Here is a 20,203-nt window from a genome sequence, read left to right on the forward strand (position 1 = left end):
ACAAACCCTGCCTCAATAATAATTAAACTGAGTTTCACAAATGTGTTATTCATTACACGACTGTTATACTGGATTGCCTAACTGTGTACGAGGGTTTGTATTTTCCTGGTCACTCAATATTTGTCCGAATACTGGGAATCAGTTTGTTGTTTTTGGGTTACGTAAGATAGAAACATGAAATAGCATTGCTGTCCCTCTCCATTTACTCTCCACATGGTTTGCCAGATTTCCACCCTTAATAAACACATAAGCAAACAAACCAATCAGAAGCACTAAACAAATCGGACTCTGCAAATATATAGAAAATAGAAATCAACATGCTGTTTTCTTCTCCTCGTCTACATCTGTCATACTGGCCCACACATAAAAAGATCTTAACAGATGTTGAAAATGTGGGAGACTCCACACGAAAAAAGATGTAATAATAAATTTAAAAGTTTTCTTCTAATAGATTCTTTCATTGTTATTCTGTTGCTTTGGCAACAGCTTTTGTTCCTGTTCACTTCCTGTCGGCATCTGCATTAACAAACATCCCAAAACGAAATACAAAGGGGGCCATTTAGAAAATTTATGTGGTCAAGTTTTAGAATGTCTATCGTGTGTGGAGAGCAACGATTTGGACAAAACAGCACCCCACACACTGAACGATAAACTAAACAGAAACAAACAGTCCCAACTCACAAAACTGGAAATCTTGCAAATCTCTCATGATCAAATGTGACTTTAGAGTAAACAAATGTGGTGGATGGTGTGCAGGAAAAACTAGCTGTTGCTTTTTCACTTCTTTTTACAAAAAATTCACAAAGAACTAGAAATACCACCTTGCAAACCTGTCAAGTTGCAGTTACAGTTTAGGTCTCTGTCAGTGAAAACATGGATGCTTCACACACATCTTCCCCCCAGCAGCACAGAAGATCTATACGATCAGCGCAGTTTCAAGATGAACACCCAGGATTAGTGTTACCAATTCAATGTCTGTGTACTGTTACTTATATGACATTCAGTAATGGCCAGAATAGTGTTTCTGCAGAGCATTACATCACAATGAAGGTAACCTTTGACATTTTGTATATAAAATGTCATCACTTCATCATTTTTATCTTATTAGACATTTGTGTGAAATCTGTCATAATTAGTGTATACATTCTTGAGTTATGGCCAAAAACATATTTTGTGAAGTCACAATGACTTTGATCTTTAACCTACTATCAAATTTTAAATAGTTGAGGTGAGTCCAAGTAGACATTTGTGCCAAATTTGAGGAAATTCCCTCAAGGCTTTCCTGATATATCGTGTTCTTGAGAATGAAATGGATGCAAGGTTGATCACCAAAATCTAATCAGTTCATTGTTGAGTCCAAGTGGACGTTTGTGCCAAATTTGGAGAAAAAAAAAAACAGTCCCTCAAGGTGTTCTTGAGATATCCAATTCACAAGAATGGGACAGATGGACACACATGATGCCTCTGGCCGAGGCTATCGCTGGCATGGAGACATAAAATGGACATGGATTGTATACGTTACAGCATGAGCTGGAGGCTAGAAAGTTTTGAGTTGAATCCCATTTGATATTACATCAAAACCCTCCAAGATCTGCTGGACCTCCGGCAGTTCTCAGGGTTCCCCCCTCACAACAGGATATCGGATCGTAAATATTGAACATGTTGAAAATTTGACATTTGAAATCAGTGTGGCCATGATGGCCTTCCCCTGATCTGCACATACTTCACACCACAGGAAACCAGCATTAGTTTATACTGGCAGTATATGCACTGACTGTAAAACTACATATGTGTTTTTAAGACTTTATTTCATGTAGTGAGAGGGACAAGAAAAAGACTGAAACACAATTCTCTCTTTTTAAGGCCGGTACTAGAGCAAGACATTGATAACATTATAGCGTGTGTGTGTTTGGAGACTCACGTGACACAGTCTGCTGCACCGAGTTTGAGCGTCCTACGCTTGAAGGCGTTTTCCTAAAGACTCTTGTCAGCAGATGGGCCCGTTCGTTTAGACTGCGGAGAAAAGAAAAAGGGATCAGTTACTCCACAGTGACGGCAGATAACCACTTAATAATTGGTAATTAAAGAGAGGCTCTCCACTATTCACAAAACTCCACAACACCGATACTAGCTACTGGGAAACTGGGCTTATTCACTTTTTGCTTTCAGTTATGAGCAGTGGCAGGTTTAGCCTTTTTTTTTGAGACAAAATATAACGTCTTAACTACCTACAGATTTAAGGCAGCAGGATGATTAAAGACAGTTGTTCAACCTTCAAATGCCCTTGAGCAAAACATTAAAGAATAAAAGCCAAAAGTGTATTTCTCCTTTAAGGATCAACGTAGAAACACTCAGATCAACGAGCAAACAAAGTATAAGTGGATTTAAAACCAGGATGTTGGTATGAGGACGCCCGGATACTGACTGCTCCTGACATGCAATTTAACCTAACAGAAAGTCATAAACTGGCTGCAGGGTAACAGGACATTCACAGTAAACTATTCCTCAGCCCCCCCCCAACTCCTCTCTTCTCTCCTCTCCCCTACTTCTCCCCCTTTCCAAGAAGAAGACTGGATCCTCTGTTCGGAGACCACACGCCGTCACGGCTCCTCTCCTCCTGTGACCAAAAATAACTAAGCCCTTTCCAGATATTGCACACAAATGCAAGCATGCACACAAATGCATGCACACACACTTATTTAGTCCGATACCTCTCTGCACTTTTATGACCATCATTACAGCCATTAAAGTAATTAGGCGGAGGCGCTGGATGTAAACGTAAGAACACCAGCATCAGCAACCGCCACATCAGACAGTTTCCAGTTTAATTTGAATAAATGCATCTTCTGCATTTATCTGCCAATGGAGCGTTGAAGAGGGGTTTCCCTGGCACTTGTGATGATCAACGGAGTACTTATGGACCAGAGCCAGCCTACCCAAGGTTAACATTTGGATCAGGCAGTTAGGAAATTCTTAATACTGTATGTGACTGTTGGGAACCTTCACTAGAGTGTTTGTCGAAAAAAAAAAAAATTGAGAGGCTCTGAAGTTTGCTCAAGAAATCTTTGGCCAAAAAAATTATGTCTGTTAGAAAGATGACAGTGCTGAGTGAATGATAAAAGACTAAATGGTGGCTGCATAAATAAATGAAAGGCTCATGCATCAGTGCGACTCAAGTTGTCCTTCTGTAATGTTTCTTTCTGGCTAACCTCCGATTCAAAAAGGCCCAAGGATGTGCTCCGTTTGAACTCTTCCCTCGAGACGCTCCTGTACTCTACCTTTCCTCCCCTCTCCCATGCCCACCCCAGGACCTCCCCAGGAACTACAAACACAGATGTGCTCTTTTCCATTTTGCTCCATTGCCTCTCTGCACACTACTACTTTACTTCTCTTATTCTAAACTGAGAGGTCCTGAGGACCCAGTCCTGGTTTCCTGGATTTAAAGCAGGGTCAGTCCAGGACGGGGCCCTGTGTAGGGGTCAGCAGCAAGCGTGGTTACCCACCCTTAAAAGCATACCTCAGACTTCTTCAGCTCTTTTCAACGACCAAACTGCTCTGAGAAAGTAGCTGAGCTTAGTGACTCACTCACATCTGAGTCTTTAATACAGTGAGTCATTATTAAGAAAGTCTTAGCAATCCTTATGGGCAAACAGTGATGAAAGAAGGACTCAGATCCACTGTGCAAAAGTAAGTCCTGCATTAAATAGTGTATTTAATTAAAAGTACAAAATGTATTGGCATCAAAATATATTTAAAGTATCAAAAGTAAAAAGGTGTGTTACGCAAGATGGACCCTTTTGGAATTTAAAATTCTGTTGTATTAGTGGATTGTTATTTCTGATGCATTTACATATATGCTGCATTTCAATGTTATATCTGGTTAAGGTTGGGCTAATTTTATGTAAATTATATGCTGTTGGGGCTTTTTAATCTATAAAAACATCACATTTTACTTGTGGATCATGTTTAGTATCTGAAATCTGAGCCTGCAAATTAACTTGTGACTAGGAATGTCCCAATCCGACCTCAAAGATCGGTAACAGGGTCGATCAAGACATTTTTGATTGATCAGCATAGGCAATATCGAGCTGTATACAGCCCGATTAAATCCTTTGTTTTACGTGAGCCATCACACAGATAATTTTTCTTGCGAAGCTTTCATGCAGCCGTCATCAACTCTGCAACTCTCCACTATCTGTCTCTCCTCTACTCTACTGTGTACGAGCGAGGGCTGAGCCCCGCCTGCGGTGAAACACCACACACATTAAGCGACAGCAAAATGCAGTGTAAGACTGTTTATTTGTGTAATTTTCCTAAGTTATGTGCACTCATTTCATTTCAGCTCAGTGTGAGAGAGTAACTTGTGGTTTGTTTTTTTGCCACAGGCTATATGGTGCATGCTTCACCTCGGACACTCATGACTCCACCGCAAGTGCAACAAAAGCTCAGTGGGCAAACAGACAAGGAGATTAATTAATTAATGTAATCCGCACATCAACATAGTGTACAGACCACGAAAATAAACACTTAATGGAACAGTTTAGTCAGATAACCCAGACAAGATGCTGCATCAAAGCAACAAACACTGGAGAATATGCTCTTAAAGGGACAGAGTAGGGATAGGAAGATTTGATGTTTTATAGCCTGCTTTATATGTTTGTGAAAACATCGAGGAACAGCTTGGATGCAGGGAATTTTTTTTTCCTTTATGCAATGTGGAGCTAATTAAGTCTCAAGCATATCCACTGGATTGATTTTAATATCTTTAATATCGTTAGAATACTTGAAGTGTACACTGTACAGCTGTATTATCAGGGGAGAATATCCGATTGGGACTTGGTATCAGCAGATACTTAATCTTCAATTACTTGGATTGGGATCGGGGCAAAAACAAACCTGATCAGGACATCCCTTCTTGTAACTAAAGCTGTTAAGTTAATGTAGTGAAGTTGAAGTAAAAAGCAGCATAAAATGGAAATACTCAAGGAAAGTACAGGTACCTCAAATCTGTACTTCCAATGCTGCTAGCGAACGGTCAAACCTCTACAATCCTACAAAGTTCATGCCATATCTTAACTCAGAGAAATGTCCTAAAACACTAAACAATGCAATCGATTCTAACACAGTAACACAGCTCTAGTGACACCACATGACTAAATCACAGAGAGAGAGAACTATAGACAAATCCAGAAGACACACCAGGTCTGTACAGCAGTTCAAATTGATCCACCTATGACACACTCCACAGATGGATAAATGGAAAAAATGAACATAAGGAGAGAAATGAAATTAAAAAATGATAAAGAGGACAAAGGGGAACAAGTGACTGAAAGATAACCAGAGAGAGGTGTGAACTCAGTGAATGGAAAACAAGCGCAGGTCACTCCAAAGCAGCTTGCAGCGGGGCACACAGGTCGTTTGAGGTCACAGTTCACACAGTGGGACAGTGCAAACCCAGAAGCTACCTCTGTGAGCATGTGACGGCTCTACGGGACCTCAGCCTTGGCTTCGGCCCTGTGGACGGTGCCACCGGGGAGTTAGAAATGTTAATGTTAATTTTCACGCATACAGAAACATACACTGCCTGGTCACTTTATTAGGTACACCCATACAATCTAATGCAGACCAATACAACAGCTTCTTCCTATATGAAGCTTAGAATCACAAGTTTTTGTTAAAACCTTTTCGAGATGTGTTAATTCATTATTGAGGTGGTAGGTTGTAGTGATGTTGTACTGGACTGTATTATAATAAATATGTTTCTATAATAATTTCTTCCTCATTTTTGTAAATGGGGTTGGCAAAACATTAAAAACCCCTCTGAATAAAATACAGTCTTGTTCAACACCACAGTAAACTGTAGACTCAGTAACAAACAGCCAGCCTCAGGGTTCCTGCAGCTGCAGGCAAGTTAGATTTAAGACTTTTTAAAGTATTTTAATGCCACTTGGAATAGAATTTGAAACCAATTTTACAATAACCAAAATTGAAGGGAAAAAAATGAACCAATACCAATTACTTTAGATTAGGGAAAATTAAACATGACTTTTTTTGTCTCATGGTTTGGGCAAGGGTGGAACAGAACTGGGGAATTGCTGCCATTTCTTGGCAAGTTTTCTTGGTGGTTTTGTTTCTCACTCTGCATTTCAGCCATGCAACAAAATCTTGGTTAAACAGCCAATTTTTCGTAAAACTTGCACTTCCCCATATCGTCCAGGATACAGTGGCAGCTAGCTAGCACACATTGGATCCTCTGTTCTGAGCATCCTGGCTGGAAACAATATATGAATGTGGAGTTTTCACTATCCTGATCTTCACAACGTTAAAGCCAGAGTCATTCGGTAAATTATTATTTTTTAAAAATCTGTTACCTATTTGAGATTTTACATTGCAACGTCAGAAAAATTATTCAGAAAATTCTACTTCCCATGTCTTAGCATTTTTAAGACTTTTGAAAGATTTATAAAAAACATTTTAGTACCAGTTAAGGCCTCATTTTTTGATGAATTCAATGACTTTTAGGACTTTTTAAGGATCCACAGGAACCCTGTAAATGGATACCTTTCTGACAGTGTCAATGAAAATTATCTTTGTAAAGGTAAAATGTGTGGCTGTGTTGTTGTAATGAATTGCATTAAATTTTATGGGTGTACCCAACAAGGTGGCCTCGAAGTATGTTACAGTTGTAATTGTAATCTGCAAATATACATAGAGTGTTAATATGAATAATAATGGATTATTCTGAGATAAAACATTGATAAAAAAATAATAAAATGAATTAAATGAAAGTAAATAAATCAACAAAAACCATTAGAGTGAACTAACTGATGACAAATAAAAGTGGGTATGAATGTAGGTGATGCTTGTTAGCATACTGTATATACCTGCGGCCGCTGGCATCCCTAAGTACAGCTGCCCCTGGGTCCACGGCCCGAGCCTCCAGCTCCTGCACCTCCTCTAACAGAGACTTTCTCACAGTGCGACGTGTGCTGCAAAGCAGAAATAAGCTCATCAGACCCATGAAGGAAAGTCTGAGTGTTTTACTTTGCAGACACATGTGATTCATAATATAAAGTGTGCGTAAGTGTTGACATAGACTCAATATGGGTTATGTAAACGCCTCTGTAAAGTTAAATAGTCTCTGTATGGATTTCCCATGTATTTATATTAAATGTGTTCTACTTACGCGGTCCAAGCGAAGTCTTTGAGTAAACACGCAGTAGGCACCAGGACCAGGCCCAGCCAGAAGTGCCAGCACTGCATCACCTTGCCAGCCTGCAATGACAACACACAGGCTCCATTTATTTCACTCGTATATTAATTCAAATTGAGTATTAAGTCATTTTTCTCCGCAGCGAGTGCAGAGAAATATGTGTGGAAAAGGCAAAGAGCTATGTGGGACAAAGCACATTGAATGCCATTCACATCAGAGGTGGCCAAACATATTTAACAGCTCTCTCACACCCAATATCTACACCACAAACTGGAGTTAACACAGTATTCCCAGCGCTGAAATACAATGCTTCCATGATGCTAAAAGGTAAAAATGCTAGTGACTAACCACAGATCCCCCCTACCTGTCTCTGCGGTCCAGCTGCAAACTGCCTCATCGACCTTTGACCCTCCTCCTGAGTCTGTCTCTTGAGATTAATCATGCATCTAACCGCTGTCTTGATTTGTCTGTCTGTCTGTCTCCATGCCTCCTACTCCTACACATCTCTTTCTCCTGTGGTCCCCCCCAATCTTAGTCTTTCACAACTCCCTTTCATTATTAGTGACTTTATCCTCTGTTGCTTGTCCTCGCCTGTTACTGCAAATCCCTCCATTTTCCCTTTATTACCCAATATCTCCCTTTAGTTATCTGCAAGAGCTCTGTGGTGTTTCACAAGTCTTTGTCTCTAGGCGTTAACGTTTAAGTCAACAGTCACAAACACTTTATGTGCCATAACGCCCTGAAATTCTACTTTATTGCCCATATCATGTGTTTCCTGTGTTTAGATCCAGAGATGTAGAGACAATTTGTTTCCCAGAGGGAGAGGAAACTGGAAAAATTAGTCGGACAACCATTAGGAAATATCCTCGGCAACAGCTGGAATCACAACCAAGTCACAGACGATCCAATTGGACTCACACATATCTTTCTGTGTGCGACAAACACCTCCACACAGTTCGTTTTTACAGCACAACTGGACACACACTATATCACATGGTCTTTTTACACTCTGAGGATGGAGGAATGCTAAATGATTTTCTCTGCTTTGTTATATCCATAGAAACAGACTGTTGGTCTCCGCTGCTTTACAATCAACACAAATCACACATAGCTGGACACACATGGCGCATTAATTCTCACATGCACAAACGTACCCACACAGTTATTCTGAGCAGAAATACACAGCTCTTTTCCATCCCCTGTCCCCCGTGGACAGATGGAAATATAGATAGCAGGAGCAGGGGAAATAAGAGAGGTAATAGGGTAGTTAGGGGGGGACGATGGAGGGTTGGGGGCTGGTGGCTGAGTGTCTCTGACCATTCCTCAGTAAGACTGAGCAGCTGCAGAGATATTTGACCGCATTCCTGATTTCTGACACAAATTGAATTAATGGGCTGTGGGGAGTTTAGACGTCCCTATTGCCTTCCCCTCCCAAGACTCTTTACCCACTCAGTGGGGCACCTCACCTCACCCCCGCCTGATCCCTAAACTCTAAAAATGAGTCTCTCAATCAAGGGGTCCCCATGTCCACTCTCCTCACCCCCACTGGATCCTCATCACCAGCAGCAGTCTACCCTCTTGAGTCAACACCTTCACAGAGGGCAGTAAAAAACGGGGGGCTCGGGTGACATGCAGCAGGTGCAGGAAGCCTGGTGAGAGGGGCTGGCTAGGCATAAATCTCCCCTGGGGCTCCAGCAGTGCCGACGTGGAACACCCAAGAGGTGAGTCTTATAGGCGCCATGTATTGGCTACCAAGAACAAGGGAGGGACAGGTGATGGAAGTTGCAGAAAAGAGATGTAGAGGAAGGGACTATTTTAACGTCATTCACCCCCTGTTAGTGAATTGAATGTTTACGGAGAGGAACTTGCCTGGCCCAGCATGTCAGGAGCGATGGGGATGGTGGGCCAGATGGCAGAGTAGACACCGAAGAAGACCATCCAGAGCGCCATGCTTCCCCACACCGCCAAATGGGAAAACTGAGACAGAAAGAAATCAAAAAATGAGCCAATGGGAGGGAGTGTGGGAGAGGATGGAGATTAAGAGATGGGGAAGAAAGACAGCATGAGGTCAAATAGTTTACATACAGCTCATCCGAATATACACAACCTTTCCCTTACTCGTTCCCATATCTTGGTCCTGTTCTCTGTGATCCGCTGAAAGGGGACACTGTGTGAATTCCAGTGGGACCCTGCTTCATTACTGCCAGGCTGTTGTGTGGACAGCTGAGCGGACAAAAGTGTCAGCGCCTTTCGTACATCCTGCCAATCTCTCCCTCTCTCTCCAACAGCAGAAAGGAGCCAAAAGTCATGTCACCATCACGGCCCGAGCTACTGCTACATCCATCTCTGCTGACTACTGAACTTCCTTGTTTAAAACATCATTTTGTTAACTATTTATTTTCATTTTACTGAGGTAAAGTTTGTGTACAGCTGCTCAGGTTTTTCCTGTATACACTGCGGTCATCTGATATTATTTTTGTAAGACATCTGGCATATATCTACTATCTGGTATATTTTGAGAGTAAACAGCAGCATTTTCAATGCTGACATTACTAGTGTCAGGCTGGTGTCAGCACTTTTAACCCACTCTGCCTGTTGCTGGTCTGGAACACATGACAGATAATTTCTAACTAGTTGGAAGAGCTAACTTTGTGTGGTCCTTATTAGTGATATCACTGATAAAGCTGCCATTTCTCCATGGGATTCCATGCTTAAAAGGACAATTCACCCCTTAATCCAAAATACATATTTTGCCTCTTACTTGTAGTGCTATTAATCAGTCTAGATTGCTTTGGTGTGAGTTGCCAAGTGTTGGAGATATCAGCCGTTGAGATGTCTGCCTTCTCTCTAATATAATGGAACTAGATAGCATTTGGCTTGTGGTGGTCTCTTTCCAGAAATCCTGACCCAGTTACTCAAGATAATCCACAGACCTTGTTGTGAGCAGTTTCATGTAGGAACTATTTTCTGTCTACCGAACTACACCACGCAGAGGGAAGCATGCATCTAATCATGGCCGAGAGGCTCAAGCTCACAACAGTACAAGAAATCGACATTAATGGCGTCCTTCGGCTGAGCTGCAACTTTAGCTAGATTCAGTGGTGCTAGGTGAGCTCGCAGTAGGTGTACACTTCCCTTTTTTGGTGCTTTGAACACAACAGGCTGAGTGCCATCTACTTCCACTATATTGGAACAAAGGCAGACATCTCCACGGCCGATACCTCCAACAGTAGGCAACTCACACAAAAACAATCTAGATTGTTAACTAGCACTACAGGTAAGAAGGGGAATTAGGACATGAGTGCAAGTGCTGCATAATCATTTTTTAAATAGTAGCTTCCTGCTGGTCATTTTCAGCCTAAAATTTCCTCTTACTGGCTAAATGTGGTTAGAGAGAGAGATCAGATTAATAACGTGTTTAGAGCTGGATTTTAACTGGACGATCAAAGCAGGACGGATATTTATTACAAATACTACTAGCAGGTTCTAAAAAGGCAATAACCAGAAAATGGTTGAGTAAAGAGACTCCAACAGCCTCTGGACAGAAATAGTTAAGGAAAATTATGTTATAGAACAACTAACTTTCCCTGAGACATGCCACTAAAAATGTGAACAATATTAGAAAAATGGAAATTTTATTTGACTTTGAAGCGATCTAATTTGTTTGGTGAATTTCATTTTGTCCTCCTTGGTGTTGGGACATGTAGGATGGATCGTGGCTCATGGATGACTGAAGATTTCTCCCTCCCTGAAGCGGGGTCAACGTTGGGGATCATGAGGACCTTGAGAGACGATCATGACGATTATGGACATGGAAGATCTGTTGTCAGTGGCACTGCTGTATAGCCTTGCTTCTTCTTATTTTCAGTTTTGCTCAATGTTGGGCATTTCACCTTTGCCTATAATGTCCCTGCCTGTTGTTGGTTTTGTCTCTTATTGGTTTTTGTCTGCCTTTTTTCTTTTTGTAAAAACTAATAAAAACTTAAGTTAAAAAAAAGTAGCTTCCATTTTTTTAATTAATAGTGGATCTGTCAATATTTAAGCTACTACGACATTGTGGTGTTCATATTCTTGATGTTTATAAGTGAGAAACCGGTCCAAAGAAAGTAGAGCTGGCAGTGTGCCCTGACATTTACATCAATAGTCTCTATTTCAACTCCTGACAGTTGCCATACAGACGAGTGTAAAAATATATTTCTCATGACTTGAAAAGGACATTCTTTGAGAGGAATGAGGACATCTGGGCTCTAAGTTAACGGTTAAATTAAATCTGTTTCGCTCTTATGTTTCTGTATTTACTCTTCATCTAACAGATGTTTTCTTGTCTGTTTTTCTCCTTTGCTGAGCAGTAACAACGTCTATGCGATCCTTGCAAGTTTCATCTGTCAAGGCATATTCAACAGTAAATTTGACTGACTTAAATGTTTAGGAAGTTATTAACGTTTTGACATTTTCAGAGCTTTTTTTTGAAAGTGGATAACTTTGAAATATTGAACAGGAGCAATGGAAAAAAATCGCCGCCACAAATGAGCTGGCGGGTTGGTGTAAGCAACTGCTGTTTAAGAAACCCCAAACCTTCACCACAACATCAAGGTGCACCACATCTTTTCCCATGTCTATCCTGAATATGAAGCATTTAGACTTCAGGTTATATGAAATCCTCACAGAGTGGGCTCCCTCCTCCTCTTTATTTATCAACGGCTGAGTAAAACACAGCACATGTGGTGTGGCGTAATAGAGTGTGTTAATGTTCTTACCCTGGTCCAAGCGGTGGTCTCCATTCCAGCTTTCAGACATACTGTAACTACCACATACTACACACACACACACACACACACACACAGTAGAAGGAGGGCAAATAAAAAAACAGAGAAACAGGATTAGTTTGCTGGCGACTGTGGAGATAATAAACATTAATAGTAAACTCAGCAATACACATGAGACTGTGGGGAGTAAAATGATAGCGAGAGTGTGAGATGGAGAGGTGAACAGAGAGAGGAGATTGATGACTGTGGAGGGGAGACAGACTGGCTAGACAAGTCGAGATTGACTGGAGACTTGAAACGGCTCTGAGGAAGCAGCGCAGTGCTGGTGTGTACACAAATACTGTGCATATGCAAAAAAAAAAGCACAAATCAGCAATGCTAATAGACACAAACAGAACATAAACAAAAAGAAAGTACAACTAAGATGCTTACTGTGTACACCATGTTTCCAACAAACAGGTAGTCATTTCCCTGACCGTCACTGAACGGAGAGTCTGTAAGGAACACACACACACACAGACACACACACGCACAGATGCCTCATGACAAAGTGTTACCAGCCATAATTATGAGAATGTAGACGAGTTACTCAGGCATGTCACTTACCATGCTCTAACATTTTGAGCGGAAACCAAAAGAGAATAATTGAATGAATCAGTGCATTGATACAGTGACCCCAAAACACCTGAAGTACAGAGAGAGACAGAAAGAGAGAGAAGGGGGAGAAAAGAGTGGGAAACAAGTCAGTGAAGACTAATGCCAAAGCACATATATGCCCCCACACACATAAAAACATACAAAAACAGCAATTCCTCACAGTAACACACATCTTCCACTGTGTCCTTGCCATCAAAAGTGCCCTCCTGTACTGTACACTTGCACACATTAACACACACTCCCACACATACAGTAGGTTAGGTTGCTGGTGTACCCTCTAAAATGAAAGACTTCCTTATTCTGGCCCTATGAATCTCATTAGGGGTTGCCGTGGAAACGTCCCGGTCTCCCTGCCACTCTTGTTTACTCGCTGGCGTCCCAAACAAACAGCAGGCATCACTCGTCAATCCCACAGACAAGCCACAAGGAATGACAAGTCGAATGCAGAGTGTTTAGCTTTGACTGAAGACGCAGCACATGCGGACTGCAAATGTGTGTGTGTGTGTGTGTGTGTGTACCTTGGTATTGAAGCCCTCGGCATTCTGGGTAATTCGGTAAAGCTGTGGGAAACGCAGCATGTTCTGCTGGCTGCATGGCCGGTCAAATATCCCCAGAGTGAACGGAGGCAGTGCAGTAAATATCTGCATCACACACAAGACACACATACAGCCATTAAAACACATGAGGACAGATCTGTGTGTATACATATAAACACACATTTCAACTAGTTGGACATTCAGTGTTCGTATCAGCAGCAGCATTAGGAGAAATTCCATAATGTGCCTGAAGGTATCTGCAATCAGAGTACACACAGAGGTAAAAACCTCTCACACACATACAAACATTTCTGGCATTCAGAAAGAGCAGTGATAAGGAGACAAAGTGAGAGTGATTGTGAGATAGGTTAAGAGTGAGAGACAGCACTTAACGTGAACTTAGTAAAACAAGGAGCTGGTGAGAGAGTGTAGAAATGGAAAAGAGACGGTTTGAGAGGGTGCAGGGGTGGATACTCACCACGTTGTAGAGGCCTATACACCAGCGCTCAAAGAGGATCTGACCAGAGAACCCATTCACAAAGGCGAACCAGAGCTGGGACACAAAGAGAGGGATGAGAGGGGATGAGAGGGACAATAGTGGAGGGTAAATCTGCCTTAGGGAGGTACTGATAGTGGAAACAGCAGGGAGAGATGGCCAAATGTGTGCATCTGTTTACAAAATTATATGAATGCACAATAAAATAACTTCATTAGAACATTTTGTTCTTTAGTGGCAGAGAAAACCAATAGAAAACCAAACGTTCAATACTTTATTGCCATATCAACATGATTGATTAGAATGTGTCTTAACTTAAGTGTCTCACTTAAACAAAAATAGTAAAGCCACTTACTCATAGAGCACATAATACATTAAAGTAAACAAGAAAAAGAAAAAAGATTTGTAATATCTACACCCATAAAATGATCATAAAAGCATAAAACCAATTGGTCAAATAAAATCGAACACATAAGAGCACCACTAGCACCAATAGGGAAATAAACAGCATCAAACGACCCACTAGATAAAGTGCTTAAAGTGCATTAAAAATCCACCCTACTGCACAATTATTTAACCTGCCAAGTGGTGTTCTGTGCTGAGTTAGGAAGGCAGACAGCTTCAGGATATGTGCTGTTTTGATAGCTGGATATTGTGGTCCTAAAGGGATACTTTGCAGATTTTCAACCAGGTCTGTGTCATCATGGTCTGGGGAGTGTGTGCAAATGGACGGTGTTAAGGTGGCCCCTGTGCCGGCAGCACAAATTCACCTGAGAACACAAAACACGGCTGGCTGACCAGTAGGGAGCTCCGCAAGCTTGAGGCACTGAGGCCCCTTAACAGTGTTTATCTGTACACACTCCCCGCATCGCGGAGACACAGAGCTGGTTGAAAATGGGCAAAGTATCCATTTAATGCTTCTCAATGTTTTGTGAAGAGGAAGGATATTAAAAAGGTTGTTGTCTGGGTGAGAAGGATTCTTTAAAAGTTTAAGGCTTTTTGTTTTAGTTATGACATTCCAGTTGATAAATCTTTATCAGGTAAGATTCAGATATGTGAATGAGGGTCTATCATAGTTTACAAGACATAAGACTGTATGATGGGCCAGATAGTTTTTTAAAATCACTATTCTTCTAATTTTCTTCTTCTTCAAATTACCTCACAATGAGTGATTTCTGTAGTTGAATTCAAGTCCAAACTGTCATAACTGAATTTTGTGCGCACTCTTCTGTCATGTGTGACAGTTGTCTTAAGCTGTTTATACTGTTTGTATTTTTTGTTGTAAGGTTTCAATGCTTGTACCTTGTTAAACAGGGGAAACATGAAAAAGAAAAGAAAAGGAATAAAACGGCAAACAGAAAACTGGTTTTCAGCATTTTAACCTCTTTAACACATTGAAGAAAAGAAACAAAGACAGAAAGTGGAGGGTTTTTGCACTGATTTTGAGAAACAACAAACAATACCACTGATGTAAGAGGCAAAAGGGACTGTGGTCCCATTTGTTTACAGTAATTATTCCAAAGCATAATGATTCATCAGGCAATGCTATATTGATTCTATGTAAAATAAAATATAATATATGCTTGTATGGTAGTTGCACTTCCTGTAGCTCCATTAACTTGTCTGGCAGGAAATTTTTACTGCATTCCTCACACAGGTCGTGGCTGGCTCTGAAACCACTTTCTGATTTTATAGAAGTTAATTTACTGAAAACACAGTGTCTAAATATGACTCTGGCCCAGGGGAAACCTTCGTTAACGCCTTCACACACACACACGCACGCACGCACAAACATGCGCACACACACACTCACACACAGACTGGACTGGCTCTCAGGCTGATCTGAGGGCAGATACAGAAAATGTTTGGGGCCGCTAGTGGGAAGTGTGGCATTCCTGGGGCATACAGTGAAGCATACAGCCTAGGGGTGAGGTCAGATACACAAAAACACACACACTCACACACACCAACACCCATCCCCCTTATTCTGTCTCCACTAAGTGGACAGAGACAGTCTCTAACCTTTGGCCTAGAGTGCCCTGCAGGGAGCCAATCATGTGAGATAATCATGGAAACACACAGATATACACACACACACACACACACACACACACACGCACGCACACACACAGACATGGACACAGAGTGGTGGTGTGAGCAGGACAGTAGGCTCCCATGAGGACCGGCACCTGCTGGCATCCTTAATGTGAGACAGAGGGGCGAGGAGGGGGTGGAGCACAGCTGACAAATACCCCTCATAACAGGCAGGCCAGGGCAGCGGTGTGTGCCTTCATGTCAAACACACACACATACATACAGACGCACAAAGCTGTCGACCCTTGGAGCCAAGGTCTCGCCACTGCTGATCTAAACACACATTTTTTCTGTGCATGTGTGTGTATGTGTGTGTGCGCGAAAGAGACAGAAAGCAGACACCAGAAGGGCACCTCGTCCATCACTGTCAGCCGTGTCGACAAACAGCTGCAGAACGTCTCTGTTAATGTGACTGCGTGTGTGTGTGTAAAACAGAGAGGGTGTGGTGGTGAAGCTCCTACCTCTATAATGTAGAGGACCACATTCTTATAGAAACAGTAGAGGATGCACTTGGTGACACGGTTGTAGCTCCATGCCCCGTGGACCAATAGCAGCTTCTCTAGATAGGAGAACTACCAACCAGGACAAGAGAAAGGAGAGAGAGTGAGAAATGTGTTACTATAATTAGAAGAAAAAAAAAGAGTTACAAAGAAAATTTGAGATGTAAAGGGAACAGAGAGAACATTAAGAATGTAACAGGGACACAAGAAAGTTGAGGCAAGAGGAGGCCCGCTGATACAGATAAGCTGTGCAAGAAGCCCAAAGGCTACAAGATAAATGTGCCAAACAGTGAAAGTGACAGAATGCGTTTGTGCAAGATAGAGACACAAAGACAAGGCTCCTCAGTAATTAGGAGAACCTTCAGTTGTCATTATGAGCCTAACAGATGATTAATGGCTAACAGCTGAGGGCAAATTAGATTTAAGACTTTTTAAGACATTTTAATGCCACTTGGAATGAAATTTAAGACCAATTTTAAAATAGCCAAAAGATTAAAAAAATATATATCTATATATGAAGTGGCATCAGTTACAGAGGGTTAGGTCAAATTTTGCATAAGCATTTACTGTAACATAAAACACAACTTTTTTTTCTTGTGGCACCAACGGGGATTACACAGAACTTTGAAATACTTGTCATTTGATGCAGAGTTTTGTCGGCAATTTTGTTTCTTGCCTTAATCCCAGGATGTCTTTTATTGTCATTGTATCATTAAAAACACAAGGAAATTAGGAACACAACCCATTGTGGGCTTGAAAAACCTTTTGCATAAAATACACTGAGTCTCATAGGAAGGCTCGATGTTGCCTTGTGCCGGTTTCAGCCACGCCACAAAATCTTGGTTTAATGGCCAAATTTTATGTATTTGTCATCCAGGACACAATGACAGCTGGCTAGTGGACAGTGGATCCTCTGCTCTGAGCATCCTGGAGTGTTTTTGGTTCCACTATCCTTATCTGCATGATGTTAGAGCAATAGGCATTTGGTAAATTATTTAAGAAAAATACATGTTACCAAATATTTTGAAAAGCAACATAAAAAAAGATTCCTAAAATCCTACTTTCAAATCTTAGCATTGTTAGGACTTTAGAAAGATTTATTTAGACACTGTAATACCAATTAAGGCCTTATTTTTAGATCTATGAATTAAATGCTTTTTAAGAATTTAAAGGATCTGCAGGAATCTTGTTATGAACTGTCTTGGTTGGATTTACTTAAACAATAAGGAAACCTTGGGTAAAAATATCTAATAATCTAATATTTTTAAATATTACTCTATGTAAGTTATTCATGTTTAAATTTTAACTTTAAATTCATTTTTGCTGTAAAAAATTACCATTTATAATAGTTTGCATAAAACTGCCCCTGAAAAGAAACAACACTAAAACAGGCAAAAGGTGACTTCCTCATGCTGCTAGGAGCATATAAAATCTATGTATTTTATTGTGGACTTGCATTAATGTAAGTATTTAAACACCTGTGATGAGTTGTGTGTTTCTATTGACAACACGATACTTGAGTGACCCCTGTGAGTAAATTCTCCTTTCAGTTGTCGCCCTGCAGGGAGGTCAAAGATCAGGAGCAGGTATAGATTCAGTGTCTTGCCTTAAGACACTTGATCAGGGTGGACAACCAAGCATGAATCCATTATCTACGTTCATATAAAGCCTGTAACATATCTGTATGACCCTGGCCAAGCATGAGTGACTGTCTTCTGCATGTCTTTGTGTTATGTCTGCAGCCCACCTGCGCTATGGAGTAGTCAGAGGAGTTGGTGGCCTGCATGCCCTCGTTGCCACTGATCCCCACTCCAACGTGAGCCGTCTGAATCATGCCCACGTCGTTGGCGCCGTCGCCTATCGCAAGCGTGATGGCCTTCACATGTTTCTTCACCATATCCACAATTTCAGACTTCTGCAGTGGAGACACTCTGCAGAAACAGGAAGAAGAGAAAGATAGAGATGGTGGGTTGATATTAAAAGTGTAAATAGCTTTACTAAAAATGGGGAAATAAAACAATACAGCGAGAAATAAAGAAAACAATAAATACATTTGGAGTTAGAAGGGGAAAAACAAAGATGCCAACAACTAGGGAAAAAAATAAAGCCTGAAAAAGTAACAGTGGGAAACAGTTGAAAGGGGAAAAAGAAAGATGAACGAGAGGCTGGCAGAAACACACACTCACTGCAGGGCTCTGTTAACTGCTCTTCACCAGGAATTAGGAAACAATGATTCACTGTTCTGCTAATAACACTCTGGGTAGCTCATGTTTGATGTGTTTATATATCTGTGTGTGTGTGCTTACAGCGGTGTGTGTTGTACATCTGAGTACACCTCAGAGTGTGTGTGTGTTCAGGGAGCTTTCATTGGTACTCCACCCTCTTGACCTGTATCACTGATCCTCCTGTCCATAACCGGTTCTGTCTCTTCAGTGACAATGAAGGACCCAGGGAGGCTCCATTACAGACGTTTCCCTCAGGGCCACTGAGAGACGATAGCGAGGTGTTATGGTGCATTTGCTCAAGTACTGTGGGTATTTTTTCATTTTATGGTGCCATGTGTTACACCTGCGGACAAATGAGGAAAAAGCTCAAACCGCTGCCCTCCGCTGCACTGGTTTTCTGTTTGGCTTGGAGATTGTTTTTTCCCATCAGTCCTTAATTTTTTCCACCATCTGCTGTGGAAAAAAAAATCATAAGAACTGGAGCTGTTGATCATATCACATGGCCTTTCCCAGCAAAAAGAGTTTGCCCAGTTGTCATGAAAATTTTGTATTTCCCATTTTCCCCTTTCTGAGCACTGTAAAGGGCCTCTGTGCAAAATTCAGAGCGTGTGAGTTGTCTTGACATGGACAAGGCTGAGCCAGCGGCTAACAACTAACAGCTAACAACTCCATGGGCAGCGCTAAACAAAGGCAAAGGCATGACGCACCTTGGCTTACCCTGACTCTAACAAATCACACTCCTCTTGCCTGAACCCAACCAACCCAACCAAAGGCAACAAGTACTAGCCAATCAGGGAGAGTGGGGCGGGTCACACCTTCGCAATTCTAGAAAATGCAGATTCGCGAACCAGAGGGTGGGTGCTATGCTTCCACAACAACGCTGTCCAGATATCAGCGGTTACCACTGTATGAGTGCAGTGCAAAGCGATGAGAGATGAGGATACAAACATGCAGTCCCAGACACAAGCGGCTGGATCAGCTACCACAACAACCCACAGAGAAGCTCGGATTTTAACACACACATAGGGAGCGTGACTTTATTCTCTGCACAGGACGCCATAACTCCACTTTATCTTTACATAGCAAATATCTGTTTGAATTTGATTGACAGTTCATTGGCTGTGACCTTGGAAGCAGCACCACAAGGTCCAATTTAGTAGCTATTCTTGAGGTTTGTATCACATTGTTCATTTTGTGAAGCAGTGACAAGAGAAGAAGGGTTTCTTTTTTGCTGAGCTACCAAGACATTTATACAATCCTGTTTCTCACATGCATTAGTATAAACATTTTATTTGTACAGTCATCTCTGCTTTGAAAACATGTTTTGCATGAGGAGGCGTTCCTATTGCCTTTCATTCACATGCGTACAGCTTAAGTGAGTTTTGTTCCGACTACCTTCAACCTGTGCTTTGAAAACAAAAACATCTACAAAGGAGGAGACATGGGAGAAAACTGACACTGGGATTAAACTTCTATAACAAAGCAAGCTATAATTCCCACAGCACAGGACTGTGTAGTACGAGACAAAACATTTTACAGTAACTTCAAACAGGTTATGTGTGTGTTTTACATAAAATTTGGTATTTATTCTGCACAAATTCATACATTTGAAGGTACAGTAGGCCACTTTGCCTATAGGCTGCATAACTAGAGATTAGCACAAATCCAGATATTAAATATTTACATTACATTTCCCTGATTATAGTAATTACCTGA

The 20,203-nt window shown here is 41.4% G+C and overlaps 1 protein-coding gene across 5 annotated transcripts in view; it reads right to left on the reverse strand.

Moving 5' to 3' along the window:
- The window catches only part of atp8a2 (ATPase phospholipid transporting 8A2), a 57,165-nt gene that overhangs the window by 1,633 nt on the left and 35,329 nt on the right, over window positions 1-20,203 (reverse strand). For all 5 annotated transcript variants that reach the window (XM_033638625.2, XM_033638624.2, XM_033638621.2 and 2 more), the window contains 11 exons: window positions 18,010-18,193; window positions 16,224-16,334; window positions 13,651-13,725; window positions 13,155-13,277; window positions 12,586-12,664; window positions 12,412-12,473; window positions 11,971-12,027; window positions 9,083-9,190; window positions 7,187-7,275; window positions 6,885-6,989; window positions 1,922-2,013 (listed from right to left, as the gene is read on the reverse strand). In XM_033638625.2, coding sequence (XP_033494516.1) covers window positions 1,922-2,013; window positions 6,885-6,989; window positions 7,187-7,275; window positions 9,083-9,190; window positions 11,971-12,027; window positions 12,412-12,473; window positions 12,586-12,664; window positions 13,155-13,277; window positions 13,651-13,725; window positions 16,224-16,334; window positions 18,010-18,193 — 1,085 coding nt within the window. The remainder of the gene's footprint in view (window positions 1-1,921; window positions 2,014-6,884; window positions 6,990-7,186; window positions 7,276-9,082; window positions 9,191-11,970; window positions 12,028-12,411; window positions 12,474-12,585; window positions 12,665-13,154; window positions 13,278-13,650; window positions 13,726-16,223; window positions 16,335-18,009; window positions 18,194-20,203) is intronic.

The sequence above is a fragment of the Epinephelus lanceolatus genome, chromosome 20 (assembly GCF_041903045.1).
Source record: "Epinephelus lanceolatus isolate andai-2023 chromosome 20, ASM4190304v1, whole genome shotgun sequence".
In the NCBI taxonomy this organism is placed as follows: Eukaryota; Metazoa; Chordata; class Actinopteri; order Perciformes; family Serranidae; genus Epinephelus; species Epinephelus lanceolatus.